Raw genomic sequence first — 11,646 nt, 5'->3', positions numbered from 1 at the left:
GGAGCGCGGCAGTAGTCTGCGCGCTGCTGCTGCTGCTGCTGCTGCTGCTGCTGCTGCTGCTGCTGCTGCTGTTGTCGCACGGCAAAAGGGAATTAGTAGTTAGGCTGTGCGCGCGTCGCACAAGATCGGGGGCGAGCGAAGGGGGCGGCGCGCAGGCAGGCCTGGCCTGGCTGGATGGATCGCGGCCGCCCCTCGTTTCTCCACCTCGCAGGCCGACGCTCGGGCTACTGTAGGCACAACACCCAACTCAACCCTCGCTCAGCCACGACTCGCCTCGCCTCGCCGTCGTCACTTGCCTCCTGTCACCACCACCACCATCGTTTTCACCTTCAATCGCTGCTGCCCTTTTCTTATCACCTTCTTTCCCCACCCTCTTCATCCGCCTTCTCTTCGCCTTCCTGCTCCTCTTCCCTCGCTCGCAGATCCCCGCCCTGCCCTGGCCCACAGCAACGCGACACCATCCCTCCGCGGCTTGGCCAACCAGGGTGGACAACAAACCTCGTCTCGACCATCTGCACCGAGGCCTCCTCGGCGCACCTGAGAAATGGCCCCCGCCCAGCCACCCTCTTCATCCTCTTCCGCCGCCATCGCTGCTACCTCTTCTGCCATCGAACCCGCAGCCAGGCGCCACGACCCGACTTCATCCTCGCCACCCAACAACGACGACCCAGCCGCAGCCGTACCCGCCGTACACCACATCCTCCTCCGCGAAAACGTCGTCGCTTCCACCCACCATGTCGCCGCACGCCTGCTCGCCATCGCAGAGAGCTTCCTCTTCCTCAGAGACGGCTCCCGCCCCCTCGACCCCATCACCTGGGAAAACGACCTCTGCTCCGCCACCTTCTACGCTACGTTCGCACTCTGCGTAGACCCCGCCTCTCTCCGCGCACGCCGCATCCTTGCAAAGTGCGCCCGGCTCGGCGGCTTCAACGTCGTCCTCCCCTTTTCCCCCTCGGGCTCCTCGGCTTCGGCTACCGTCACCCCTTGCCATCTCAACTCGTCCGACCCAAACGACCGAGCCGGTGCTCAGGCCGCCATCTACATCCTCCAGCAGGGCCCCGCCGCCACCTACACCGACCCCGGCTGTGCCCGCGAGTACCGCGAGGCCTGCCACACGCTCGGCAGGAGCTCCGACGCCTCCCATGCCACCAGCGCCATCGCCTCATCGAGCGCTCTCGGCAAGAGGAAGGCCCAAGGTACCACCTCGGACCCCGAGCCGCACCAACCGCCCCAGCTCGTCTCCATAGAGGCCAGGTACGAGTCGCAGATCAAGACCGACCTGGCATTTGAGCACGCACGCTGCCACCGCCCGGCCGAGGCCGCAGCCACCTTCCGGGAAGCGTTGCAAAACGATCCCTGGAACTGGCGCGCACTCACCGGCCTCTGCGACCTGGGCACAGACAACGCCTTCGACGGCCTCCTGTCGGTGCAGCACGTTGCAGAGAGGTACGCGGAGCGCAGCCAGGCCCTCTGCAGCCCGACCGCGGCGCCCAGCACGGTGCTGAGCGATGGAGAAGAGTCGGCGGCCACCTCCACCACGTCTGCACGGCCGAAAGCGGGCGAGGACAATAGCAACAAGAAGGCAAAGGTGTCGGACGAGGGAAGCTCCGACGCTCCGGAGCCCTCCAAGATCGTCACGAGGGCGAGCTCCGTGCCTAGGCCGACCCGTGCGGCTGCTGCTGGCGCTCCTCAGGCCGCCAAGACCGCCTCGTCTTCCGGTGATGCTCGGCGCGCCAACGGCCCGTCCTCGGACGCGGCCACCCGGCCAGGCCCCAACCCGACCAACAGCCGCGCCCTTTCCAACGCTCGCGCTATCACCAACCAGCAGCTCGTGGCGAGCCAGGTGAGCCAGGACGAGAAGCCTGCGCTTCGCGGCGTCAGCAGGAGCAGAATCACGCGGACGACGGCCAATCCGGCCATCAGTCGGTCGACGGGCATGCAGCTGAGGAGCTCCAACGCTCGACCGGGCATCAACGGCCGCAGCACCACCCGGTCAGCGGCGCCCAGCCAGGCCAGCAGCGTCGCGTCGGCCACGTCGACCTCGACGTCGAGATCTGCCAACTCCAACGTCAGCTCCCACTCTGGCATCTCGGGCAGGCGTACGCCTGCCACCTCGAACGGTACGGCCGCGGACAGCACCAGCAGCAGATCGGTCGCTTCGGCCAGGAACGCGTCGAGCGGTGCCGCGGCCGGCAAGGCGGCGGTCCCTGCATCGCGGACGACTGCCGCATCTCGGTGGGCTACCCAGACGGGCAATGCAGCAGGCGCACGGGTGCCCGCGTCGGCTGCGACGCGGAGAGCTGCGGCGGTCGAAGAGGCTGCACAGCGCGAGGCTGCACGGCTGCGAGCCGAGCTGGCCGAGCGGCAGCGGATCGCGGCGCTCGAGACGGCCAGGGAGCTGGCCAAGTGGCTGGCCGCAGATCTCGTCATCTTCGGACTCCTCAAGCAGCTGGGCGAGGCCTACAGGCACTTGAGGAGGTTGGATGGCGAGAGCGCGGTCGCCGTGCTCGTCTCCGAGCCAAGAGGCCCAGGCGCAGCAAAGGTCGCCAAGGCCAGGGAGGCGGCGACAGCGGGTGGACCAGACGCCGTCGATACAGCCAAGGGGCTGGAAGGCTCCATGGTGGCGACCGAATCGCTCGCATCCAGCTGGCGCAACACGGTCGTCTACCAGTGCCTGCTCGGTCGCGCCTACAACGAGCTGGCGCAGTACGCCAAGGCCGAGACGCACCTGGGCCTGGCGCGGAAGCTCAACCCGTACCTGCTGGCGCACATGGACATCTTCTCGCTCGTCCTCTTCCAGCTGAATCGCGAGGTGGCGCTGGGCGGCCTGGCGCAGGAGATGACGCTGATCGAGCCGCGGTCGGCGGCGACCCAGATTGTCGTTGGCAACGCGTTTGCGCTGCAGCGAGAGAACCAGACGGCGCTGGTGTGCTTCCAGCGTGCGGCCGCGATGGCGCCCGACTATGCCTACGCCTACACCTTGGCGGGGCACGAGGCGTACGATCTGGGCCACCACGACCAGGCCATTGCCTACTTTCGCAGCGGGATTCGCTGTGATCGGCGGCACTGGAACGCCTGGGCGGGGCTGGGGCGGGTGTTTTTGGCCATCGGCGGTCACGAGCTGCCTGCGTGCCAGTCGCTGCAGCAGGCCATTTCGATCAACCCCAAGAACCACGTGCTGTGGGACCTGGTCGGCTGGGTGAGTGGCAGGCGAGGCCGTGGCAGAGGGAACGAACGACAAGAGAGCGAGCGATTTGGCTGACCGAGCGACCCATGCCTCGACGTCTTTTTCTACCGCAACCAACCGCAGACGTATGCCCAGATTGGCAAGCGACGGAGCGCGTTGGAGGCGTACGACAAGGCGATTGCGCTGGCTCCGAGGCTGGCAGTGCTGACCTACCTGCGGCGGTCGGAGCTGCTGGCGCACGAGGGCGACGACGAGGCGGCGCATGGGGACCTCGTCAGCGCGTTTGAGCTGGCGCCCGAGGAAGCCACGGTGCACCTGCTGCTGGCGCAGTCGTACATGCGTATGGGCGATGGCAGCTTCTGCGAGCTCGAGGAGGCGGGCGGGGCGACGGGGAGCGGTGCGAGGGGCGCGGGCGCGGGGGGCGGTACGATCAAGGCGAGCGGGCAGATGCGGCTGCCTGCGCAGTTCCAGGCCGAGATTACGCACCACCTCGCGGTTGCGGTGGACCTGGACCCGGGGCTGCTCAAGGTGGTCAAGGCGCTGGGCGAAGGGTGGCGGACGAACCCGGGCAACCGGATCGCCATGAACCCGGCGGACCTGAGCAACGCGTCGGCGTACGAGGACCGGTACATGGACTACAGCGATGTCTCGGGCGAGGTGCTCGAGGATGTGGGCGAGCAAGAGGGCGGCGTCGAGGACGACGACGACGACGATGAAGACGTGGAAGAGGTGGACGAGGAGGACGATGGGGAGGACTACGAGGGAGAAGGCGAGCTGCTGGACGACGTCGGAGAGGCGTCTGGAGCGGCTGCTGTGGCACACCACTACCACCACCACCATCGCTGAGCCTATCGACGGCTCGCCTCGCCACTACCTAGTTGCAGGAGGAATGCAGGACATTTGCACCAGGCAGAGTGTAGCGTAACATGCTTGCGTACTGGTCGAGGAGCGAATGGTGGTCTGACGGGGCGTGCTTGGCCAGGCCTGCCCTGGGAGGGGAGGCGTGATCGGCTGAGTCTGTGCGGCATCGGGCTGCGGGGCGTGTCGGGGCTAAGAAGAGGGCAAGCTGGGGGGCTGCGCTGGCTGGCGCTGCGCCCACCGATCGATCGGATGCGGATTTGGCAGGTTCAAAAGGAAAGGCGGGGCCCTGGCCTGGCCTTGCCTTTTGGCTGCCACCTCGCCCCACGCCCATGTCCTCCACCCCTGCCAGCTTGGCTCTGGCCGGGGCATGCCAAGGCAACGCAGGCAGGCAGGCGGGCAGACGGCAAAGCGGGCAGGCAGGTTGAAATGAAAACGAACGCGGCAATTGCGAAGAAAACTCGGCCGTCTGGGGCCGGCCTGGCCTGACCTGGCCTGCCTGCCAGACTTCGAGAAGAAAATGCGGGCGGGCAGAGAGGCAGAGGCGGGCAGAGGCAGAAGACGTCACACAGAGTCTCGCTCACTCGCCCGCGCTCGCTTCTCTATCGACGGCGAGAAGATCGGCGCACTCATTTGCCCGACCGGCCCCGAGTGGATCAAGCAGCAGATAGAGGCCAGGCTAGCCAGGGTCCCCAACGACGCCCATCACCGACCAGCCAAGGCATACCGTCTCCCAACATCCACCTTTCATCCACCACCACCACCACCGCTCTCGACCCTCTCCCTGACCTCATCTCGCCCCCCGCCTTGCCCCATCACCTTTCCCCCCTTCCCTTTCGCAGAGATGGCCACCTCGACCACGCACGGTACCCCCGCCTCGCCCTTCCCTCCCCGCTCCAGGGACGAGGTCGAGGCCACCCTCGGCGGCTCCGGCTCTGGCTCCAACGGCAGCGCCGAGCTGAGCTACCTCAAGTCGCTCGTCTCGCAGCTCAACGACAAGATCTCGCAGCTCGAGGGCAAGGCCTCGTCGAGCCTTTCGGCCGCCAAGGACGCCGTCACCGGCGGCGCCTCGTCGCAGCAGGGCGTCCGCATGATCCTCATCGGTCCCCCGGGCGCCGGAAAGGGCACGCAGGCGCCCAAGATCCTCGAAAAGTACAACAACTGCGTGTGCCACCTCGCCACGGGCGACATGCTGCGCGACCAGGTGTCCAAGCAGACCGAGCTCGGCAGGATGGCCAAGAAGATCATGGACCAGGGCGGACTCGTCTCGGACGAAATCATGGTGGGCATGATCAAGGACCAACTCGAGAACAACAAGGCGTGCAAGGGCGGCTTCATCCTCGACGGCTTCCCGCGCACCACGCCCCAGGCCGAGAAGCTCGACGCCATGCTCAACGAAAAGAAGCAGAAGCTCGACCACGCCGTCGAACTCAAGATCAACGACAACCTCCTCATCTCGCGCATCACGGGACGTCTCATCCACCCCGCCAGCGGAAGGAGCTACCACAAGGAGTTCAGGTGAGCCTGCAGCCGCAGAAGCATTAGGTGGCCGTGCCCTTGTCTCACCGAAGCTGACGCCCCTGTCTTTTTCTCTCCTTTTCCCTCTGTGTTGGATCCCCCCTACAGCCCCCCGAAGAAGCCCATGACCGACGACATCACCGGCGAGCCTCTCATCCAGCGATCCGACGACAACGCCGAGACGCTCAAGAAGCGCCTCTCGACCTACCACGCCCAGACGGCCGCCGTGACCGACTACTACCGCAAGCAGGGCATCTGGGGTGAGTTTTCGTCCGCCGTGCTCCCGGAGCCGGCCCTGATCGGTGCGGTACTTCTTTGCACGAAATACAAGTCGCTCACACCCCGCCTCGGTCCCCATTCTCATCACTCTGTCTTGGCTCGACGCCGGATACAGCTCCCGTCGACGCCTCGCAGGCCCCCAGCGTCGTCTGGCAGTCGATCAACGCCATCTTTGAGAACAAGAAGGCCACCGCCTCGGCCTAAACGGAACGCCATACATGGACACCGTCTGTTGCAGTTAGAAAGGCGAAAAGAAAGCGGGCGGCCGTCGTCTCGTCGATACGATTCGACTCGACTCGAGTCGCACCTACCTCATTGCTCGAGGGTGGCTCAGCCGGCGGTTGCGGGCGACAAGGGAGCGAGCGGGTCCCACCACCGCGACCGCACGCACGCACGCTTGTACGCACGTACGGTACGAGGGGCGAGACGAAGGACGAAGGTCCCGTAATGAAAACACATACACGATGCAGCCAGCCAGCCAGCCAGGCAGCCAGCCAGTCTATCCGATCCGACAGTCGGGCGGGAGTGGGAGCGAGCGGCTACGAGTCGAGTGCAAGATCCGGTTATGGTCTCTCCGTTCGCAAGAGAGCGTAGAGCGACGGCGGCGGTATCCCGCGCTCCAACAGAAACAAGGGCGAGAAGCTACAAAGCATGGCTGGCAGGATCAGAAGGGCAGCCGAGAGAAAGAGACACCGGGCGGGCGAGGAGCTGGGATACAGGGGTTGGTGGGATTTCAATCGTCGAGCCGCACTCCGGATGTCGTCCCTCGTGCGAATCTGCACGGAGAGAGGCGGCAGATATACAGCGGGGAGGGTACTGGCCACCTTCATCGAAGGAGAGGGCCGGAGAAGAGAGGGGGAGAGAGGGAGAGGGGGAGAGGGGGAGAGGGGGAGAGGGGGAGGAGAGGGGTTTGGGGGAGGACCATGACCAAAGGTGACATTTTTCGAGACGACTACGGGACAAGAGCGGGCATAGAAGGAGCAACGTGGCGCGGGGACTACGATAGAGGAGCCTAGCGTAACACGAGAGAGAGAAGAAGGGGAAGAAAGAGAGACTTGATCGAGAGACGGACGGGCGGACTGGATGACTTTCTAGATCCTTCCTGCCCCCCCGCCATCTTGGGATCGTCATCGGGGCTCGTCCAGGTGTATGGAAAGCCGAAAGAGGTCGGAGACGGACAGGCAGGCACGCGTCGGAGGCAGGCGTGTCGGAGGTGACGAGGGGCGCGTCCGAGGCGGCGCCGGCTCGAGGAGCTGAGGTCGGCACGGCCGGCGGTGATGGTGGCCGAGATGCCGACGCAGAGAGGCCCCGAGGTGCGGTCGCGGAAAGGGATTTGTCGGCGCCAGCTAGGGCGTGATGATACATTGAGCAGCGCAGCTCTTCCCGTCACTTTGTAGTCGGTTCGGAGGGAGAAAGAGCGGTCGTGTCGGAAAGGAAGCCATTTACAGAGGCGGCAGCCGTTGCGAGGATGTCGGTGGGCGGGTGCCGGGTTGGGTGCGAGCGGAGCCGCAGGTCGTCATTCTCTGAAGACATTGCGACGCGAGATCACTGTTGCTGCTGCTGCGTATGTTGCTGCTGCTGCTGCGCCATCTGGAGCTGGGACGGCTGCATCTGCTGCGGCATCTGTTGCGGAATTTGCTGCTGCTGATGTTGCTGATGCTGCGGTTGCTGCTGCTGCTGCGGTTGCTGCTGCTGCTGCTGCTGCTGCTGCTGCTGCTGTGCAGGTTGTTGCTGCTGCGGCACAGGCGTGATCGTTGCCTCCTCGTACGTGGGCATGCGAGGCGTGTCCTGGCTCATCGGGTTCAAGTCGACCGGCACGGCCGGCGAAAGCGCTGCGTGGTTGGCTGCTACGCTCGGTGCGATGGCGGCCATCGACGGCTGCATCTGTTGCATCGAGGAGATGGCGGGTAGCTGCGCCGACATGTCGGCAGGCATCGACGACATTGGCGTCGACTGTCCGGCCGGCGGATGAGCGCCCTTTCGAGCGGGCATCGAGAGCAAGAACGACGCCGCCTGGTCCTGCTGGCGCCGTTCAATCATCGAGCGGATCTGCTGGGCGTGCATGTCCTCTCCACTCATCGTCGGTGGGGCGCTGGCGAGCTGCGCCATCCCATCGGCCATTGCAGGCCCGACGGGAGTGCCGTGCGGCACGCTGCTGGCTTGGGCCGGCTGCGGGATCTGCGCGTGTTGCTGGAGCTGGAGCGGCTGCGCAGCGTCGGGCTGATGCGGAGTCATTGTGGCAGCGTCCAGGCTCAAGTACTGCTGGCGCGAGTCTTGATGCACCGGCGGCGTGAAGGGGAACGAGATGGCGTGCAGGACTGCCGGGACCCTCGAAGGGTCGACGACCTCGTACTTGATGGACTCGGCAGGATACGGGTTGACGGGCACGGCAGGCGTCTGGCCATGGGGCGGCATCAATTGCTGCTGCTGCTGCTGCTGCGGCACCTGGGGCTGGGATGGGGCGGCCTGCATGTTGGCCGTCAGCGAGGGGCCGGCCATGCTGGGATGGCTCTGCAGCTCAACCGGAGGCTCGGCCTTGACGCTTTCCCCACTCGACGAGGCCGCCAGAGTTCCAGCCTGGGGATCTTGAAGACCGGGCTCGTGCGAGGTCAACGAGGCCACCTGCAGGTGGAACGAGTGCTGGAGCTGGTGCAGCTGGCCGGCGTGGACGTAGTGGGCGGTGACACTGATCTCGCCGCTCTCGCTGGTGGCGTCGGGAACGCCGGAGAGCGTCTTCTGTCCTTCCTCCCAGTGGATCCACGACGGCAGGCTGTTGGCGGAGAAGACGGCCTTGATGCTGGACGACGACGCCTGCGGATCCCAGACGCGCAACGGCCAGGCCCACTTGAGACCGACGTAGGCGATCTTCTCGGGCGCCCCGGCGATCTTGCGCGAAAATTCTCGGAACTCCCAGCCGCCCTCTTGAAGCTTCTTTGCCTCGACGATCCAGATGTGGTTGCCCTTGGACTTGGCCTTCTTGCCGTCCTCGTTGAAACGCGAGATGTTGGGTTGGGTCCACAGGAACTGCTTGATCTTCTTGATGGAGCAGTCGGCCTCGCTGATCCCGTGACGGTAGACCTCGGCTTGGAAGGCGTTGGTAAAGGCCTGGATGCGGAATTTGAACGGTCGAAAGTCGGGCGACTCGTCGAGCCGGGCCATCTTCTTGGGCATCAGCGTCTGGTGGAGGAGCTCGCCCCTGTCGTCCGTGGCCTCGAGGTTGGAGCAGACGGCTGTGAGGAAGTCGTGGAAGATGCGGTCCAACGAACTGCGTAGCTCCGGGGACAGAGCTGCGGCGCCGGCAGCCCGTTCGGCAGCGGCAGCGGGAGTCTCCTGGCCATCCTCGAGGTGCGAGAAATCAAACGAGGCGCCGCTCGAAAAGGGCCCGCTGCTCCGGTGGCGCCGATGCTTAGTAAGATGGCGGTTGGTGCCCTGGTCGTCGACGTCGTCAAAGCTCTCGTCGTTGCTCTGCGACCCGTCCGGAGTCGTGGCACCCGAGTCGAGCGCCGAGTGCATGCCAGAGCCGGTGGACTCGTCCATGGTCGACATCTGTAGTGCGCTTCTCGAGATGCGAGGCCGTTCCGAGCTAAGCCCCTCGCTCGTCGCCAGGAACGCCGAGGGCGGCATCGCGTTCTGCAAAGATGAGAGCTGCGAGTGATTCTGGGCCGCGGGAGGATTTGCAGGGATGGTCTGGCTCGGCATCGCCTGAGAAATCGACGAGGTCTGAGCCAGGGGGAACTCGAAGGGCGTCTGAGGCGTGGTGGGGGAAGACTGGTGCGATCGGTCGTCCGCCTGCAGCCGCTGCAGGTTGGGCGGAGCGGTATCGATATGAGCGTGAGCCTGGTGCAGCTGGCCGACCTGCGGCAACGTCGCGGCATGCTGGATCGGGGGAGCGCTATGAGAAGGCTCCGGAGCAACGATGCCCAAAGAGTGCGGAGCCATGCTGGGAGGTGCCGAGGGCGGCGCCGAAGGAGGGTGCACGGGCGTGTTGGCCTCCGAACGCAGCGATTTGATGAGAGGGCCCTCGAGCCCATCGACCTGCATGGGCCGCTTCTTGCCCGCCGGACTGGGCAGAGCAATGTTGTCCGCCTCTGCGGGGGCCGACGATGCGGGGCCACGGACGACGGGTGTCGGCATTGGCGCCGATGCCTGCCCCTGGTCCTGGTGGGGTTGTTGCTGTTGCTGGACCTGCTCGTTTTGAGGGGTCTGACCCGACGCAGCTCGATCCGCCTGCACCGTGGCGAGGCTCTGAGTGCCGAGCTCGCCGATCCGGGTCAGCGAGCGCTGCAAGTCACCGAGGCAGTTGCTGCTCACGCCGTGCTCGCCTTGCTTGAACATGTCCCTGGCGTTGTTGGCGAGCAAGACGACGTTGTCCAGCAGCTGGCCAATCTGGCCGATCGTGGCGACGCTGCCTCCAGCCGGCGGATCCGGGCTAGCAACCCCGGCCGATGTTTCACGCGACGGCATGGCCATACCGGTCGTTGCCGCAGATGGTGCGGACGTTGCTGGCCCAGCTAATCTCTGAGGCGCCGAGGCCATCATCATCTCTGGGACCGAGCTCAGCATGGCGGCGTGCGCAGCGGTCGAGGAGCCCGGCATGCTTGTGACTTGGTGCGCCTGCGCCATGGATGTGGGTACGAGAGCGCCAATCGTTTGGATTGGAGTGCCCGCGCTGACCTGTTGCTGCTGCTGCTGCTGCTGCTGCTGCTGCTGCTGCTGAGGAGGCACTGCGCCGATGGGTGGGGGCCAGTCGAACCTCTGAATGCGGTCGGCACTGGCCGGCATCGACGACTGGTGGTTGAGGTCCGACGTCGTGAGCTGGTGGAAGTTCAGGCCCAGCGACGTGGACCGCTGGTGCGAGATCGGACGATGCCCCGCCTGCATGACCATCGAGGCCGCAGGGACGGCAGTTGCGGCGGCATTCTGAAAGCTCAACGGCTGCTGCAGCTGTGCTGGTGTTTGCTGCTGCTGTGGCTGCTGCAGCTGTAGCGGCTGCGACTGCTGCTGTTGTTGCTGCAATTGCTGCTGCTGTAGCTGCTGTTGCTGCTGTTGCTGCTGTTGCTGCTGTTGCAGGTGCATTTGCTGCTGCTGCTGCTGCTGATGTTGTTGAAGTTGCAGCTCGTGCATCTGTTGCTGTTGCTGAAGCTGCTGTTGAGGCGGAGTCGCTTGCTGAGACTGCTGCTGGGGCTGCGGCTGCAGGTGCTGCTGGACGTGCTGGACCTGTTGCAGAGGCTGCTGCTGCGCGAAATGATGCGACGTCGGCTGCGCCGAATGCAGGCTCGGGTCATACGGCGATTGCAAGGAGAGCAGCTGATCCCCATTGTTGGGTCGACTCATCGCACGGGCATGCGCGTGGAAAGCGACTGGGGACCTCGGGACTCTCTGGTGCTGGCGCTGCTCGGCGGCCTCGAAGCCGGTTGCCTGGTGATCCAACGTGTAAGATGGAGCTGCCACTTCTGGAAATATGAACTGGGGGAACTGCTGTCCCGCCACCAGGTGATCGGGGTTGGTCGAGCGCCGATTCGCGTTTCGCCTGATGGCGCCGTTGGAAGGACAAGGAGCGATGGGCCTGGGCGCGGACTCTCGCGCGGGGATGTCGAGCTGCGAGAGGTCCACAAGGGCGAGAGCAGCCCCGGGCTGGGCGGCTTGGCGCGGATCGACGCCTTGGTGGTAGAGGGGGACAGACGAACCTGCGCTTGATCCAGGCCGGCTCTCCGCCGTGGCCGCCGACGACGGCTGCTGCGAGCTCGTGATGGTCGTTGATGATCTGCGCGAGCGCCAAACGGCCTCACACGCAGACGAGTAGG

General features: G+C 65.4%; 3 protein-coding genes across 3 annotated transcripts; 2 read left to right on the top strand and 1 right to left on the bottom strand.

Annotated features, from left to right (window-relative positions):
* Window positions 1–544: 544 nt before the first annotated feature.
* On the top strand, window positions 545–4,033 carry PFL1_00610 (uncharacterized protein; the record flags this gene model as incomplete). Its single annotated transcript, XM_007878103.1, has 2 exons — window positions 545–3,199; window positions 3,311–4,033. 2 exons carry the CDS (start codon window positions 545–547, stop codon window positions 4,031–4,033), a joined length of 3,378 nt encoding a protein of 1,125 aa, XP_007876294.1.
* An 856-nt stretch (window positions 4,034–4,889) lies between these two features.
* On the top strand, window positions 4,890–6,046 carry PFL1_00609 (uncharacterized protein; the record flags this gene model as incomplete). The annotated part of the gene is made up of 3 exons (XM_007878102.1): window positions 4,890–5,563; window positions 5,672–5,823; window positions 5,958–6,046. The coding sequence occupies 3 exons, from the start codon at window positions 4,890–4,892 to the stop codon at window positions 6,044–6,046; spliced, it is 915 nt and encodes a 304-aa protein (XP_007876293.1).
* A 1,341-nt stretch (window positions 6,047–7,387) lies between these two features.
* PFL1_00608 (uncharacterized protein) lies at window positions 7,388–11,176 on the bottom strand (the record flags this gene model as incomplete). The annotated part of the gene is made up of 1 exon (XM_007878101.1): window positions 7,388–11,176. The coding sequence occupies one exon, from the start codon at window positions 11,174–11,176 to the stop codon at window positions 7,388–7,390; it is 3,789 nt and encodes a 1,262-aa protein (XP_007876292.1).
* Window positions 11,177–11,646: the final 470 nt, after the last annotated feature.

This window comes from Pseudozyma flocculosa (assembly GCF_000417875.1).
Source record: "Pseudozyma flocculosa PF-1 unplaced genomic scaffold scaffold00001, whole genome shotgun sequence".
In the NCBI taxonomy this organism is placed as follows: Eukaryota; Fungi; Basidiomycota; class Ustilaginomycetes; order Ustilaginales; family Ustilaginaceae; genus Pseudozyma; species Pseudozyma flocculosa.
This window is presented reverse-complemented; position numbering and strand designations above follow the sequence as displayed.